General features: G+C 46.8%; 1 protein-coding gene across 1 annotated transcript; it reads left to right on the top strand.

Annotated features, from left to right (window-relative positions):
* Positions 1-3,993: 3,993 nt before the first annotated feature.
* Positions 3,994-6,950, top strand: INSM1 (INSM transcriptional repressor 1). The gene has a single exon (XM_074947196.1). It carries the CDS (start codon positions 4,463-4,465, stop codon positions 5,951-5,953), a length of 1,491 nt encoding a protein of 496 aa, XP_074803297.1. The 5' UTR covers positions 3,994-4,462; the 3' UTR covers positions 5,954-6,950.
* The last annotated feature ends 9,567 nt before the right edge of the window (positions 6,951-16,517 follow it).

Below are 16,517 nucleotides of genomic sequence, written 5' to 3' on the forward strand. Positions count from 1 at the left end.
TGACAAGGGGGTGTGGGTGTGTGGAAGTAAAAATCTGTAATCCACTTGATACTTACACCAGGAAGGGGGAAAGGTCGATTTAAAAAAACGTCTAATCGGAGGCAGGGCTCTGCTCTTTGCAGGTCACACTTCAGCCCAATTCTGGGTTTGTTCCGCCAAACGCATGAGGCTGGTGCTGTGTTGAGTAATCAAAACCGTTCTGCGCCTGTCGGCTGATACAGGGAGGCATGCTTAAAATCTGGAGTAAAGTAGGCAAATCAATAAAGCTGAGGGGTGGACGAACCGTTTAGCCGTTCGCTCCGATGCGCTCGCAGGAACATTCAAAATAGCAAACTCCTTGACCCAACCGGCTGTGCTTCCCCCCCCCCCGCAATGCCTTGTCACAGGACAGGGTAATAGGGGGGTCTTGTAAAAACGCGTCTCCCCAGCAAGCCTCGCCAAAAGGAAAACGCCATGCAATTGAGCTTTGCTGCCACTGATTTTCCATCTTGGCAGAATACAAACGAAACCGAGCGAGAAAAACACAACATGCCTTATTCCCTTAAAAAAAAAGTTGCAAAACGTGGCGCTGAACTGACTCAAGACTGGATCTCTTTGTCAAAGCTGGGCTCTGTTTCAAACAGGAATTCATTCAGAGGAGGCCTATGGCCTGTGTCACACAGGAGGTCAGACTAGAAGATGACAGCGGTCTCTCCTGGCCTGAGGAGCTATGAAATATTCCCTGTGCAAATTCCCACATATGCCGTTGGTCTCGTCTTGCTTGTGAAGGGAACTTGGCGCAAACAAAGTGGTTTGTAAGGGAAGGGGGCGGGGTGGACTCAGCTGGGAATCCCCTGGGGGAAACGTGGAAGTTTTCTGCTGAAGACAAAGAGTTAAATAGGGTTGGAAGAGAAGCTGCTTTGTAGTTTTAGAGGGACTTATTCAGCTCAAACGCTTCAAAAATAACAGTCGCGTCTTGAGTTTCAGACACTGATACTATTTGATTTTTTTAAAAGGCTCTGTTTATTACAACTGACTGGACAGCGCCTTTCCCCAGATCGGTGCTAAAGTCATTATTACTGGTATGTTGTGCTGCTTCATGCAGCGTGCAGTAGTGCCCGCAGGGTGCTCAGGTCGGAAGCTGCCCAAATGGAAAGGAGGGCCCAGTCCTTGCCCCGAAGACTCCCCAATCTAAAACGGCTTTAGGGTTCAACGCAAGCCGCGTTGTCTGGTGAACCATAGCGGCCGTGCGAGAAGTACTGCACAGCCCAGCAGCAGCTCCAACTGTCAGATGATGCACACTGCTGCACCTGCTTTTGAAGACGGGTGTCTCCCCCTCCCCAACATTTTTTCCACTCTGTTGTTGTGAAAATTAGTTTAGAATACTTGTACCTTTCAAGTTGCAATTAATCTTTACCGTAGTACACGACTGAAAGCAAGGAGGGGTTTTTTTGTTTTGTTTTGTTTTTTTTCAGCTGGCTGGGGCTAGCAAAACAACAAAAAGAAACGGATCCTTTGACTCGAAGTATCGCAATAGGTTTCAATAGATTCCCTTTGGTTAATTCATAGCACTGTTTGAATTCGCTGTGCTGCAGCGGGTTTTTGTCGGTTTTTTTTCTTTTGCATTCAGCTTTTTAAGGTTACGTATTTTGACTTATCTCTTTTAATGAAAAAGAGTGCCTAGATTCCTCACATATTATAGAGCAGGAGAAGAGTCTGAGCAACTACAAAACTAGCCAAACTGGAACCTACAGAGTAATAAAAATGGGAGAAAGTAATTGGGGCGGGGGCCGTACCGCTTCTTCTCTGTCGTTATAGAAACAATATAAATCAGGATTAAAATGGCTAACATCAGTTGCATTTGGATTAGCAGGCATTTCTGGATGTTTGCAATATAGGCAGGAGAAAGAATGGTTTGATTAGATCCAGTATGAGGCTGATGTGGTGGGGAAGGGAACGAGAGCTATGGGCACATAAACATTTCTCTCGTTTTCCCCAATGGTCTGTCATTAACTGACTATTTGCCCGATAACGAATGGCAGGCAACATATGAATTATTACACAAGGGTCTAGCTTACATGATTATTATCTGAGAGCTACCTTAAATTCCCAATCCTGCAGACACGCACGTGCTTCACTTAACTTTATTGCCGTGACAATAAAGCTTTGGCAAAAGCGTTCAAGCATCCTCAACATCAGACCATTTATTTTGGTGGTCCATGCCCAACCCTGGCACTGCGCAACTAAGGGCAATGAGTAACCTACAAGCAAAAATATCACCATGTAGATCAGCTAACAAACTTCAGCGTTAGGGCACGGGGGGGGGGGGGGGGCGGCGCTAATACATTCCCTTCGATTAGGAGCAGACACAAGACTCACACGGGAAGCCTGAGCAGGCTAGCTGGCTTTCGATCCAGTTCTTCTAAGGGCTGGGGGGGGGGGGGGGGGGGGGGGGGGGGGGGGAAGGAGATGGATGGAGAAAATCATTGCCACTTTTTCTTATCCCTCTCCTACTTCTTTCTCTAGACAAGATTATAGGACAAGCAGCTCTGGGAAGGTTTTATCCCATACCCGTGTAACAGGTATTATTGCCTGAGACTTTTGTCCGTGCTTTTCCTTGAGCAATCTGTGGAGCGACAGAGAGAGACTTTAGAAGGATAACGCCTTTTGCGTCCCAAATGGAGCAGGGAGGGAGGCGGGGTATTGGGGTTTTGTTTGTTTTTTCGCTCTTATGACGTGTGTGTGTGTGTGTGTGTGTGTGTGTGTGTGTGTGTGTGTGTGTGTGTGTGTGTGTGTGTGTGTGTGTGTGTGTGTGTGTGTGTGTGTGTGTGTGTGTGTGTGTGTGTGTGTGTGTTTTGTTTTTTTTGCTATTGTTGCAGCCGCTGCCTTGTCTTGGTGGACAGATTTCTCTTCTCCCCCTGCCCCAGCCCCGCAGCACGCGTCTCTTTCTCGTCCAGATTGGCCGCGGGTCGCATTCAATAGAAAGAGGTTAATTTCCTTCACAAAGGTGAAGGGGGTGAGGCTTTGGGAAGCTACTGTGCAGAGACAGACAGACCCTTTCTTTATTTTTTAGCTACTTGATTAGACCCCTTGATTTAGCATCTGATGTCAAACAGCAGACAAAATGCACCGACTGAATTAAAATGCATGAGGCCGCAGAGGATCGTGTACAAGAAGTTTGTCAGATATATATAATGATAAACTAGAGATGCATTGTAATAATAAATAACACTGAGGTTGACACACTGTGCTAAGTGGTAGAGGCTTCATTTACCAGAATGAGTAATTGTATTTTCAGTAATTTAACAAAAGTTTTTTTTCTTTTGTAATTAAAGCCTCCCCCCAAGTCTTACACCCCGCCCCCCCTCACCAGCGCCCAATCGCTTCAACTCCAAAGTGTACCAAATCAACAATTTGCTTTGCTGATAAAGTGTTTATTTACGGTCAGAACTTTTCGAAGGGATTCTGGACACGAACAGTAGTGCTGGATTTTATGAGCGCTTCAGACTAGAATAACCAGTATACCAGCATGTATGTTTCTCCTCGAAATGGCTTCCCATCAGTTCCTGAGGACACTTCCTTGCCAGTATATTTAACGTCCTGATTTTCAGACTCCAGTGGCAATCTCCTAAAATGTTTTGTTTGCAATTATACGCCCCCCCCATCCCAGCATTTCCTTAGGGGTGAGAGCTTTTAAACAATTCAGAACCTACATTTTCTTTCTCTTCTCTCCCCCCCCCCCTTCTCCAGTTTGCATATTGAACCCTCCTGACATATTTCTGACCATTCTTCTCCTTTGTTGCTATTTTGCTCCAGAACCGCGGGTAATCCCCCCGATTTGAGATGCTGCTCATTGTCATGCTGATGGACATTTCCATTTGGCAGATCTGTGCCCCCCGGAGGAGACACACAAAGGCCAGGCACGTGTGCCTTCCTATAGAAAACCATCAGACCGTGAAAAGAGGAGGGGCCAGGCGTGTGCCTTTAGCCGGGAGGGGCCAGAAGTAAATGGGGGGAAAGGAGGGGGGGGACAGAAAGGAAAGCGAACGAGAGAAACCCCTCAGGTACATCTGCTGTACCTAGCAAGCGACCCCGCTGTCCCTGCCCCTTTCTGCGAGCCTGCACCCTCCCACACTCCTCCAATCCATAGGAGCCGCAGGAAGCGCTGATTGGCTCGGGGATGGAGCAGGAGGCTCGAACAATGGCATCCTCTCCCCTTAAAAAGAGTGCAGCGATCCGGGCAGGGGCAGACGGGACCCATTTGCGGGGCGCCCACCAGACAACAAGTGCAAAGGGGGACCAGCAGCAGCGGCACGTCGGGGGTCTGTCCCTCTGCTGCTGAGCCCGGACTGGATGGCAGGAGCAGGCAGCAAAGCCTGAGCGAGGCAGCCGGCGGGAGCCAGACGCACAAGCCTTTTGCTGCAGATCCGCGCCCCTGTCGCCGTCGCCTCAAGTGCCTTCCCCGCCGGCCCAGCCGCCAAAGATGCCCCGGGGGTTCCTGGTGAAAAGGAACCGGAGGGCCACGCCGATCTCCTACCGGGTCCGTTGCGGCCAGGAGGGTGAGCCCGAGCTGCTGCTGTTCGCCGGCGGCCAGCAGCGCTGCTCCCAGCCCCTCCCCTGCGCCGGCCTCGATCCGGCGGCCCCTGCCGCGCCCCGGGAGCCGCCGCCGCCCCCGAAGCCCGTGCAGTTCGGCACCCCCGAGGCCGCGTGCCAGGCGCTGTACAGCCCCACCCGGCCGGTCAGCAAGGAGCACGAAAAGAAATCCTTGGAGCGCAGCTTCAACCTGGGCTCGCCGGTCTCCGCAGAGTCCTTCCCGGCCCCGGCGGTGCCCAGCACCATGGACCCGCTGCTCTTCGCCCCGGCCGAGCTCAAACTGTGGGTCTCCTCCTCCAGCCCCGCGGAGACCAGCGGCCCCCAGCGCAGCACCCAGAGCGACCCCCACAGGGATACCCACTGCGGCGCCCAGGGCATGCCCAGCAGCACCCACAGTGACACCCACTGCAGCGCCCAGAGCGCCACCCACTGCAACGGCCAGGCGAGCGCCGGCACCCGCAGCCTGTCCGCCCTGCTGCCCCCCTCCGCCTCCTCGGGCCGCCCCCAGCCCAAGCGGCCCCCCGCCGGCTCGGAGCCCGGCAAGCACAAGCCCCCGGCTGCCAAGAAAGCCAAAGCCATCCGCAAGCTGAACTTCGAGGACGAGGTGACCACGTCGCCGGTGCTGGGGCTGAAGATCAAGGAGGGGCCGGTGGAGCCGCCCCGGGCGCGGGGGGCGGGCGGGCCGGGCCCGCGGCCGCTGGGCGAGTTCATCTGCCAGCTGTGCAAGGAGGAGTACGCCGACCCCTTCGCCCTGGCGCAGCACAAGTGCTCGCGCATCGTGCGCGTGGAGTACCGCTGCCCGGAGTGCGACAAGGTCTTCAGCTGCCCGGCCAACCTGGCCTCGCACCGCCGCTGGCACAAGCCGCGGCCGGCCCCCAGCGCCCCGCCGCCGGCCGCCAAGGCGCCCGAGGAGCGGCCGCCGCCCAAGGAGGCCGGAGGCAGCGGCAGCGAGCGGGACACGCCCAGCCCCGGGAGCGGCGGCGGCGGCGGCTCGGAGTCCGGCTCCGAGGAGGGGCTGTACGAGTGCCCCACCTGCGCCCGCCGGTTCCGCCGCCAGGCCTACCTCCGCAAGCACCTGCTGGGCCACGAGCCGGGGCCCGGCCCGGAGAGGCCCGGCCCGGAGGAAAGCCCCAGCCCCGGCCCCGGCGCGCCGGCTGCCAGCGAGTGCCACCTGTGCCCGGTGTGCGGGGAAACCTTCCCCAGCAAGGGCGGCCAGGAGCGGCACCTGCGCCTGCTGCACTCGGCGCAGGTCTTCCCCTGCAAGTACTGCCCGGCCACCTTCTACAGCTCGCCCGGCCTCACCCGCCACATCAACAAGTGCCACCCCTCGGAGAACCGGCAGGTCATCCTCCTGCAGCTGCCCGTGCGCCCCGCCTGCTAGGCCGTGCCTTCGCCCCTCCTGCCCCCCGGGCTGCAGCCTGGCAGCTGCCTCGGACCGGCTTCGCCCTGCAGAGCCGAGCTCTCCAGGACCCCGGCTGATCCCCCCACCCCTCCTCCAGCGCCTGGTCTATTTATAGATGAAAACAAAGGGGCTGGGGGGAGTAATAATAAAATCCACTTGTGCCAGTGTCTCCTTGGTGGTGATTCCTCCATCCTTGCTCAGCCTCTGAAAAGCAGCCCCTCTTTGATCGCTAGCGGGATCAAGGTCCCCTTAGGAAGTCTCTCTGGTTTTCCTCTGCCCCCATCTCTCTGTGTACGTAGCCTAGGGGTTGGGTTGGTTGTTGGTTTTATTTTTATTTTTTAAAGTCAATCTCGAAGAATAATGCCTTTATATTTCACAGGCTGTAAACTGAATTTACCACATGATTAGCTTTATTATGGCTTGTGAACTGCTGGAAGCTGGCTTTACACCCCCACCCCCTTTTATGTGAACAAATAAAACTGCTTCATTTTGTTTTCTTTAGTATAGCCACAAATGCCTTGACTCTACTGTTGATGGTCTCCAAAATATGCTGTAGAAACTGCCTTAAATATTACCTGCCAACTTTCTTTTTTCGATTGTTTGTCCTTAGCGAAGTAGAATCACGAGCTGAATATATGTATATGTTGATTTGAGTAATTGTTATTTATTCTTTATTTATTTATATTATGAAGATTGATATTATTTGATCGTGAATATTTTGATGCGCTTTTCCCCTTCCCAGTCCTGCCATTTCACTGTGCATTTTAGAAGAAGATCTTGTTCTAAAGGGATCTGCTAAAAGGTTTTAACTTTTCTACCTAGAATAACACACAATCTTGACCATTTTATCCTGCTCCAAGGGCGCAGACAGCTCTTGTGCAACCGACAGCTCTTACTTTTAGATGCAATCTCTTTTCTACACACATTATTTTCTTAACTGTTAGCTATTTATAGAATGCTTCAATAGAACTGTTTCAACTGTATAACTATTTACTATTCAAATAAAATATTTTCAAATTCAAGTACACATCCTTTCGCGTCTCATATTTCTCATTAATCAAAGCCTTCCTACTCTTCTTTAACGAAGACTAATCTATTCATTTAAGCTTAAAAGAAGGAAGAGCTTAACAGAGCCCGATGTGGTATATAAAATATCACTCTGGTGGTTATTTTTCACACACCCTCCTTTGAAGGCGCTCTGAGTGACTTAGCAAGCTAAAACCTAGGCAGCCTAGTTACACCTTCCCCTGCAGCTTTAAACCCACCAAGAAGAACGAAGCTCTTTAGGCATTTGCTAAATCGTTATTTCTTTGAGCGCGCAGCTTGGGAGACCAGAGAAGTTTGTCCATCGTTTGGTAAAATTACCAGGAAGCAAATTACTGTAAACCAACGCCTTATAAAGGGGAAGGGCTAAAGCTGAGGTCAGGCTGGCTAATCCCCTTTCTCTTGCTAATTGACCGTTCCTCACCGAGGGCTGCCTCATGGCCTGGGCCTGAATCAACCAATACGTTAGCTCCAGCCCCAAATCAGAGACACAGTAGAGCTAATGTTTTTTTATTAAAAAAACCAACACCCCTCTGTTGTAACGATCAGCGCTAGCATATGGCTTGTGAGCGCGTTCAGCTGATCCGTGGCGAAGGTGAAAGTGAGCGCTCCAGACTTCAGCCATCTCAACTTTCATTTCAGTAGTGCCAGGGTCTAACCACCGGCATAGCCCCATTGCAGAAACCTTCACCCGCTCGGCTTCGGGGCCCCAGGTGAGAAAGTTTACTCTAAAGCACTTCTTATTCTCGCCTCGCGGGGGGCGGGGGGAGCTAGATACATGCACTGCCCGCCACGTTGAAACCACTGGCTGAAGGGTCTGGAGCCGAACAGAAACAGTGGGAAATCACGGTGGAGACACTCTTAGGGTAAATCTCACTTGTATTGTTTTCCCCCGCCACCAGCAGAGCGACTGCCCTTAACCCTGGCTGGAATTAATTCTCTTCAGGGCTAGTCCTTTTAGCTGCGTTTCTGCTACAGTCCAGAGCGCATCACAAGCAAACACGCGGCTCCCTCCTTCATGTCCCTTTTCCCGGCTCGCCCACCTGCCATTAACCTAGCGCTCCGCCCCGCCCCCCGCGGATTCAAACACGCAGGAGTGAAGCACGGAGAAAATAGCATCACCCCCCACAAAGGCGACCGCTTTGAGTCCTGATCTGCAAGGGGCCTTGCAGTGGAGACCCACCCTCCAGGGGAGCTGCATTCACAGACTAGCCCTGGCGCAGAGCAGCCTAGATTACACACGTACTCCCAACCCCCTGCCCCGGCCCTGCATACAATTTCCCCACCCAGATGTGGCCCTCGGCCCAAAAACTTTGCCCACCCCTGGATTACACTGTCAGTGTGGGCATTGTAGGCTGACTTCTGAAAGCACTGACACTGAGTCGCTGTAACTACTTCAACCGTATGCTGCTCATGGAGGTGAAGTTATACATAGCAGGGCAGTTATGTCGGCAAGAACCAAATCTAAGTGTAGACACTTCCATAGTAAGGTAGACCAGACCTCAGTTGTTGGGGGTGCAGGCTCTGGGGTGGGGTTGGGGATGAGGGACTGCAGGGACATGTTTCCACTTCTGGGAGCTGCAGAGCCATGGCAGGCAGGGAATGCTGATTGGAGCTGCCAGGGTCCCTTTTTGACCGGGCATTCTGGTAGAAAACCAGACACTTGGCAACCCTAACACACGCCCCTAGAAAGTGCTTTTCTCATCTCCATGCTTCTATTGCCACATTGTGATCAGCCTCAGATAGCATTTTGGGGGCGTGATCTGTTGCATCTGGAAAATTGCATATTCAAGCCATAAATGTTTTCTTCTGGCATCTGTAAATGGTGAGCAGATGGGCCTGAGGGTGAGTGTTGACATGCATCTTCTTGTTTTATGATTTGTACATAGTGTTGTTTGATTATTGAGATTTCCGTGTAACCTATCAGTAACTGCCTTTCCTTGTTGTTAGGTGCAGGTGCCCATGGTGACAAGCCAATCTGGTCTAGTGAGAATGCACACCAGGATGATATTTAGGCACATATCCACTGATAAAGTACAGTCTTCTGCAGCATCCTCTCTCTCAGGTACTATGTATTGGTTTAAAAAAAAAATACCCAAGGGTGGGATTTTCAGAAGTGCTCAGTGTTGTCCTAACTTTGCTTCCACTGCAGTCAAATGGGACCAATAAATTAGTTAGTGCGCCAGAACAGTGTAAAGGGGCCTTAGGGTAACTGAGAATTAAAACTCCAGTGTTTTACTATAGAGTTTACAGTATAATTTAAATTGTATTTCATTACTTGGAATATCACTGTGGTTTTCTTAAGGCTAGTTTTGGTAAAGTATCAGCACATTTGGACTTGATGCATCTAGCGCATTTCATCCAAGCATCTCAAACCTACACACACACACACACACACACACACACACACACACGTAGGATTACAGTTTTAAATAATTTTAATGAAACTTAGTTCACTGTAAAACTCACATAACAAAGATTTCAGATTTGCATCATAAAAATTTTTGATATGTTAACAAGGATGGGCACTTCAAGCACGGGTTTTCATCTTACAGATATTATAATACAGGTAAATGCACCAAAACAGGACATTGTAGCACCTGCTGTTTATAACTGAACAGATGATCTTATGCAGTCTAAGATATGTATAGACATCCCAATGTGACTGTACTTCTGGATTCCGATTTTTCCATTATTGTTCAGCATTAAAGCCAAGTCAAGACTAAAACCATGCAGAAAGGAGTTCCACATCTTCCATATAACCCCACTGCAGAATACAGCACTCTCATAATCAATACATTTTGCCTAGTGACATATCAGGCGAGGTAAGGTAACATTGGAAAAGTTTTCAGAATGCACCCTTCAGTTATGAAACTTGATTTTAAATGATTCTCCTGTAACAGTAAGTGCCTACTCTCCAGCATAATACACCTTTGCCTAACATTACTTTTAGAAAAGGATCAGTTACTATTTCTAGAAATGAGAAAACTACTTTGAAGCTAGCATAGTCTAGTATAAATAAACACATATTCAATATTTTTCACAATGCCCTGGGAATTTAAATGGATTAGTGCAAAGTGTTAATTTTACATCACCTTTCTTCTTAGGTTAGAAAGTTGACTTCTTTTTCCTTAATCTACCCATAAAACTATTTCAAAGCAAAGCAAAGCTTCTCTCCTATCTCTTAATTGCGTGGCTTTTGTCAGTTTAAAGCTGAAAGTCCACTAGAAGTTTGGATCACTGTAGTAACTGATGACATATCTGCTGTAATACCAAGGTACAGCAGAGTAGGTTAACGGCATACATCAGCGACAGTTCATACGTTGTTGGGTTAAGCCAGCATTTTACTGCTCTTTTCTATAGTTTTTCATATGTAAATTAAATATTAGTTCAAAAGAAAAAAAATCTCAAAATGTCTGGCACCTCCATCTGGTGGGTACTTAGATTCTTTTTAACAATGCTATTTACTTGGCAGACTTAAGAGGTTTGGTCTATTGTATACATTTCTATTTAGGGACATTTATGCTATTATCATTAATCATATAGGCCCTGATTCAGGATACACAAATGTTCAAGACAAGCACATACTTAAGTGCTTATGTTCACCTTTACTCTGTGGAACATTTAAAGCACAAGTAGCCCCACTGACTTCAATGGAACTTCACATGCCCAATCCAAAGCCAATTCAAGTCTATGGAAAGAATCTGCATCAACTTGAATGGGCTTTCGCTCAGGTCCTCTGTTTGGTGGCAAGTGTTTGTAGGATCAGGCCCATAATCATTAGAGGACTGAGTACTGATCTTCACTATCTGGGTGATCGTTTAAGCAATAAGGATCAGGATGTGGGTCATTTCTCAGGGAGTGATGTAAATGGGAGAAGTTAATGGCCTGAAGCACAGTTAAGAGACCCTAGGTGATCATTAATCCTGAGCATCAAAATTATTGCTATTTTGCATGCTGAAAAAGAAAAATCTCATGGGTGGAGAGACTTGTTATGGATCAAATAATGATACAGTTTCAATTGGAATATACAATTAATGCCCTGTAAATTAGCCAGCACTGCATTCACATTACAGTACTGTTCATCTTACAGAATTAGCGACTGCTCACCTCTGTGCAAGTGCACTAGCTCAGGCATATGACAATGTGGACTAGAGTATCTGAAACCATTCTTCAGCTGTTCATGTCTTTTGACTACTCAAATGGATTAGTTAAGAATGGCCATAGTGGGTCAAACCAGTGGTCCATCTAGCCCAGTATCCTGTCTTCCAGTGGCCGTTGCAAAATGCTTCAGAGGGAATGAACAGAAAAGGGCAATTTCGAGTTATCTGTCCCCTGCTGTCCAGTCCCAGCTTCTGGCAGTCAGAGGTTTAGGGACACCAGAGCATGGGGTTGTGTCCTGGATCTTGGCTAATAGCCATTGATGGACCTATCCTCCAGGAACTTATCTAATTCTTTTTTGAACCCAATTATAATTTTGGCCTTCACAACATTCCCTGGCAATGAGTTCCACAAGTTGACTGGACATTGTGTGAAGATGTACTTCCTTATGTTTGTTTTAAACCTGCTGCCTATTAATTTCATTGGGTGACCCCTGGTTCTTGTGTTTTGTGAAGGAATAAATAACACTTCCTTATTCACTTTCTCCATATTATTCATAATTTTATAAACCTCTACCATATTCCCCCTCAGTTGTTTCTTTTCTAAGCTGAATAGTCTCAGTCTTTTTAATCTCTCCTCATATGGAATCTTTTTTGTACACCTAATCATATTTGCTGCCCTTTGCTGTACTTTTGGCAATTCTTATATATCTAACATTAACCCACCCAAATGTAAACATCAAAGATATTTTGGAGCCATACAAGAGCAAGATACTCCTGAATGAATGGCAGGCAACAACCTCCTGATAATAGGCGTGTTTCTGATGGGAACGTTGACATATACCAATACAGTAGTAACAATGTTAAGACCCTGATCCTGCAAACACTTAATAGGTGCTAACTTTTGACTTAAACAGGTGTGCAAGTTTTTGCAGGGCTGGGGGTCTCTCCCTTTTGATCAACTAAATCTCATGCATGTTACATGCATATAGGGAAAGGAAAGGTGAGATTTTCAAAAGCACAAAGAGAACTTAAATGCTCAAATTCCATTGAGGAGGTGGTTTGCTAACTGCCCTTTGAAAATTTGCCTCTTATTTCTTAACACATATCAATTTTTTTTTTAAACAAATTAAGGTCCCTGAGCTGCAAACACTCGTGTGTGAATAGCCCCACTGAACTCAGTGGGACTACTCATATGTGTAGTCACTCACATGTGAAAAAAGTGTGCACAGCATCAGGGCCTTCATCCCCATCAGTGCTGGAGAAAACAAACGTTTTACACAGTCTCTCAATTCTGGAGTATCTTGCAATTATTTTAAATCTTTTCTGATTGTCCTTAGAAACTGGGCTCTGGTAGAGTTGACTCAGATTGCCAGCCCTTGTCTGTAAGAAGAGCTGATTCCCAATTGCTTACAAGGCAGCAAATAGTCATAAAACTATTATTTCCCAAGACTACTTCAAAGGTGGGGGCCTGAAGTTAGTCACCTATATCCATATTTAGTACCCTACATTAGTAGCCTGATTTTCAGAGGCTCTTATTGACTTGAATTGGAGCTTCTGGCTGGCTCTACTTTTGAAAAATCTCATCACGCATTTAGGAGCCTAACTTTAGGCCTCCATTTTAAAAAAATCTTGGTCCAAAAGAACAGTATTTTTAACCGTAAAATGAATTTTAAAGACTTTGCTAACACTACAGCATAACAAACAGAACACGTGTAACCCATTCTCGGCAGCTCAAACTAATTAACTCTCAGATCACACTAATAATTTTACAAACAAAATGACTTTAGAATTCATCTCCTGCTGTGTAGGATTAACTTTCCATTTCAGTATCAAAAGTTCACCCAAAGGCTATTTAAAAGAGAACACTCTCACCCCCTAATCTCTCCAATATAGACACTAGGGGGTCCTTTTCCCCACCAACAAACAAATACCCCCATAGCATTCCCATTATGACTGAGAGAACTGACCCCCTTCATTTTCCTATGTAAACTCTCTGTAGAGTAGAAAATCAACAGTAGAAACAGATCATTTTGAATGTTCATGTAAATCACTCTGCAACAAGGCGTTATGAGGCTTAGAAGAGGAGGAACTCTCATTAAGCATTTCTTACACTGAATGGTACATAAATAACGTCTTTGGGGGTTGGTAATGGTCTGTAATTATTATTAGCAAAATGCTGCAAAACCCCCTTCAGAGGAAGCTGAAGATAATGCCATTGTTGCACATTCTCTGCTGGTTCAAACCATGCCAGAGGCTACGGCTGAGAACGCTTGCCAGGTTCAATACAGTGAGAGTGCTCTCATGAGGGCCTCACTTCTGCACTTATCCAAAGGGCCATTTCTTTGAAAATATTGATCAAATGTACTTACTACTGGCAGCTGAGTGCTGCAATGAATGCTCCTAAATATGATCCAGAGAAAGGGTGCCAGTGGCAGTGCTGGCTCTAAGTTCAGTAGTCAAAGATCCTTTGGAGGAGGCTAGGCTTACAGACAGCGGGGGGGGGGGGGGATGAAAAAGGAGCAAATTTCAGTCTGAATTGCCTATGTGCATCAAGGACACAGCCATCTGTGTGAATAAAATATGTAACATTCCAATGAAGAATCGGTTTGATTACCTTGAGTACCCTGTCTGGGCTCAGTTTGGAACTCCTCACTCAGGCAAATCTCTCTCTGACATATGGATGGTTAGGGGCCTTGCTGAACATTTCACTTGAAGGCAATCCAAGAGCTATACAGCTTTGCCCAAAAGGGGAGAGAGGCTTTGCTAATTGCAGCAGATTGCATTTTGGACTTTAAAGCATTATGTCAAACATTATTAGTGGATGATAAGGATCAAACCCTGTATTCCTAGTGAATACACCTTGCTCCCATGAGGAGTTCTTATCAAGTCTGATAGGGTGAATTCACCCCTGGGGACTCTCTTTGATTTTGATACAGTCACACGAGGGATGACTCTGACCTTCCTTGTGTGAGAGTTGCATGACTCAGGCCCAAAACAATCTGAGAAGCCAACTTTCTCAATCAAGTTCTAAGCGGAGCAAAAGTTGTAACTGCCCTATCCAGTGAAAGTCACCAATAGGGCTGTTTTCACTTTCTCCCAGAAATCATCCTAGCACATGTATTAAATGGCTTCAAGCGAGGCAGTGCCTAAGAAGCTAAATAATCTGGGACATGGTTTCTGAACAATCACAGGATGCGACATGAGTGCATCATTTGTGCACGGGATTACACGAGTGTGCATTGTGGAGTTTGTACCTTCTTCTTTCATTCAATCCCAAACTAAAAGCACAAATGCAGATGTGATAACATTTCAAAGCCTTTTAAGGGCTGGACTGTGCTTTCTAAGCCATTAGCCACACTGGGGGACTGAGGAAAGGCTCCAGCATAGCACGAACCCCAGATGGAAATTCAACTGGGGCTCTGGAGAAGCACATGCTGCAATGACGCATTGCCACTCTGTTTAAAGGTGCAGCATGCACTGTGCTCCATGCCAGGCTAGCATGGTTGCCGGGAGTGGGATGCTCTTACCCTTCCCCCTTTTGGGAAGTTAGTATTGCTGTCAGCATGAGCTGGGCGCAGTGCCTATGCTCTCCACTGGGATTGTTCTTGGCCCCTGCCCAGGAGTGTAAGGGAAGGCAAGGCTCTCTGCATCATCACATCTTTGGGCACTGGCCCTTAGGTCTGATCATCACCTAGACCGTAGACTAGTAAAGGATTAGTGTGGTACGTGACACGTTGGAATCCAGTCTCAGAAGGGACAGTTTATTTTCTGAAATTCCACTGTTTGACTTTCATGAGGATAATGAACTGGGAAGATTGTTTGGTATGTTCAGAGACAAGAAAATTACAAAGCACAGCCATTTCCACTTCACCTGCTTCTGCACAGTTCTGTATACTGGACATTACAGATGGGCCCAATAGGAGAACATATAACAGATTGAGGCTCTTCAAGCATCCTTTTCTAGTAAAAGCAACAGGAGCCCTGACTTTATAACTTGTGATAAAAGCAAAGCCACTGTTGTGGAAATATCCATGTAACCAGTTGTATATTAGGAAAACAGACTCCCTTCCTAATGAGTGGAGACGTTCAAGTGTTGTATCTTATTGGTTCCTGGAGGCATTTTTAAAAGACTCACAATTCTCCTGCTTTACTAGAGGATGCAAAATTGCCCCTTCACGCTGAAGAATGCGGCATTTTGAAGGAGGGAAGCTTCCTGAGTTTTCTAAAGATACCATGATTGTTCCCTCCGTTGTTAGAATACGCATTTACAAAAGAAATATTGCGTAAGCACAATTCACTTATATTATATGACTACCCTTATACTTTGGGAAAGGTATCTACCCAACACATATGAAGGTATATCTAGGTTATATATAAAATTCCTGGATGTCTTGTTTTTGTAAATTATCTTACTGACAACTGAATGGTAAAAATATATCCACTACAGCACCTTAGCCAAATGACAAATGGAGTTGCACTATGGTAATAAGGTCTTGCATCACAACAGCACACACTTCTGGAGTGTTTTATTTCCCCAGTTAAGGGTACTATGAAGCAAACTGTCAAGAGAACTGGAGTTGGAGAGAATTTTCAGCCACAGCTGTTGTAGAGTTTGGTCCAACACAAACGGAAAAATATCTTTAGTCTCATGATTTATAAAAGGTGACCCCCTCACCCCAAAGTTTTACCAACTATTTTTAGACACTAGTATTATTGTCACTGTATGCAAGGGTTAATTGGAGGTCTTCTCATGTCATCAGATACTGAAGATGTTCTGGAGATTTCCCTTGAATATTGAAATGAGCATATTTGTAATATTAGCTTTCAAATTTCTAGGAAACCTTATGGAAATACAAATACTGTTATGATGGGGGCAGGGAGTGAACTGTCCTTAGATTACATTAAATCTAGTTGTTGGTGTTTAATTATGCCAAATGGAACCTGGACTAGGCAAGTATGTTGCCGGGTAGCTGAATAGTTTTCACTGATAAAAGCTAAACAAAAACTTCCATCTGTCAGAAGCCAGCTCATTTGTAAAGTATAATACACTCTTACAAAATGGACCTGATCATCCTGTCAGGTGACTTCTCAAGGACCTGCATATGCAGATGTGATGGAACAGTCTGGTCCCCTGTACTTTTATGGATTAGCAGTGTACTTGTCTGTCTGTCAAGTCTACAATGGGCTAAATTCAGCAGTGGCTTAAGAATGGTGTAAGCAGGACAGAAAAAAGGTACAACTCTTTGGTATTCAGCAGGAGTCCAATTTACCCTCCCACATCCTACTTAACATCCTCACGTTAGCAGTTCTTCCTGTTATACAGCCCATTCTGCTACTCAGCTTCAGTTACACGAATGCCAGATCTGCGTCAGTTACATTGTTTTACCACTTACACC

The sequence above is a fragment of the Natator depressus genome, chromosome 3, assembly GCF_965152275.1.
Source record: "Natator depressus isolate rNatDep1 chromosome 3, rNatDep2.hap1, whole genome shotgun sequence".
In the NCBI taxonomy this organism is placed as follows: Eukaryota; Metazoa; Chordata; order Testudines; family Cheloniidae; genus Natator; species Natator depressus.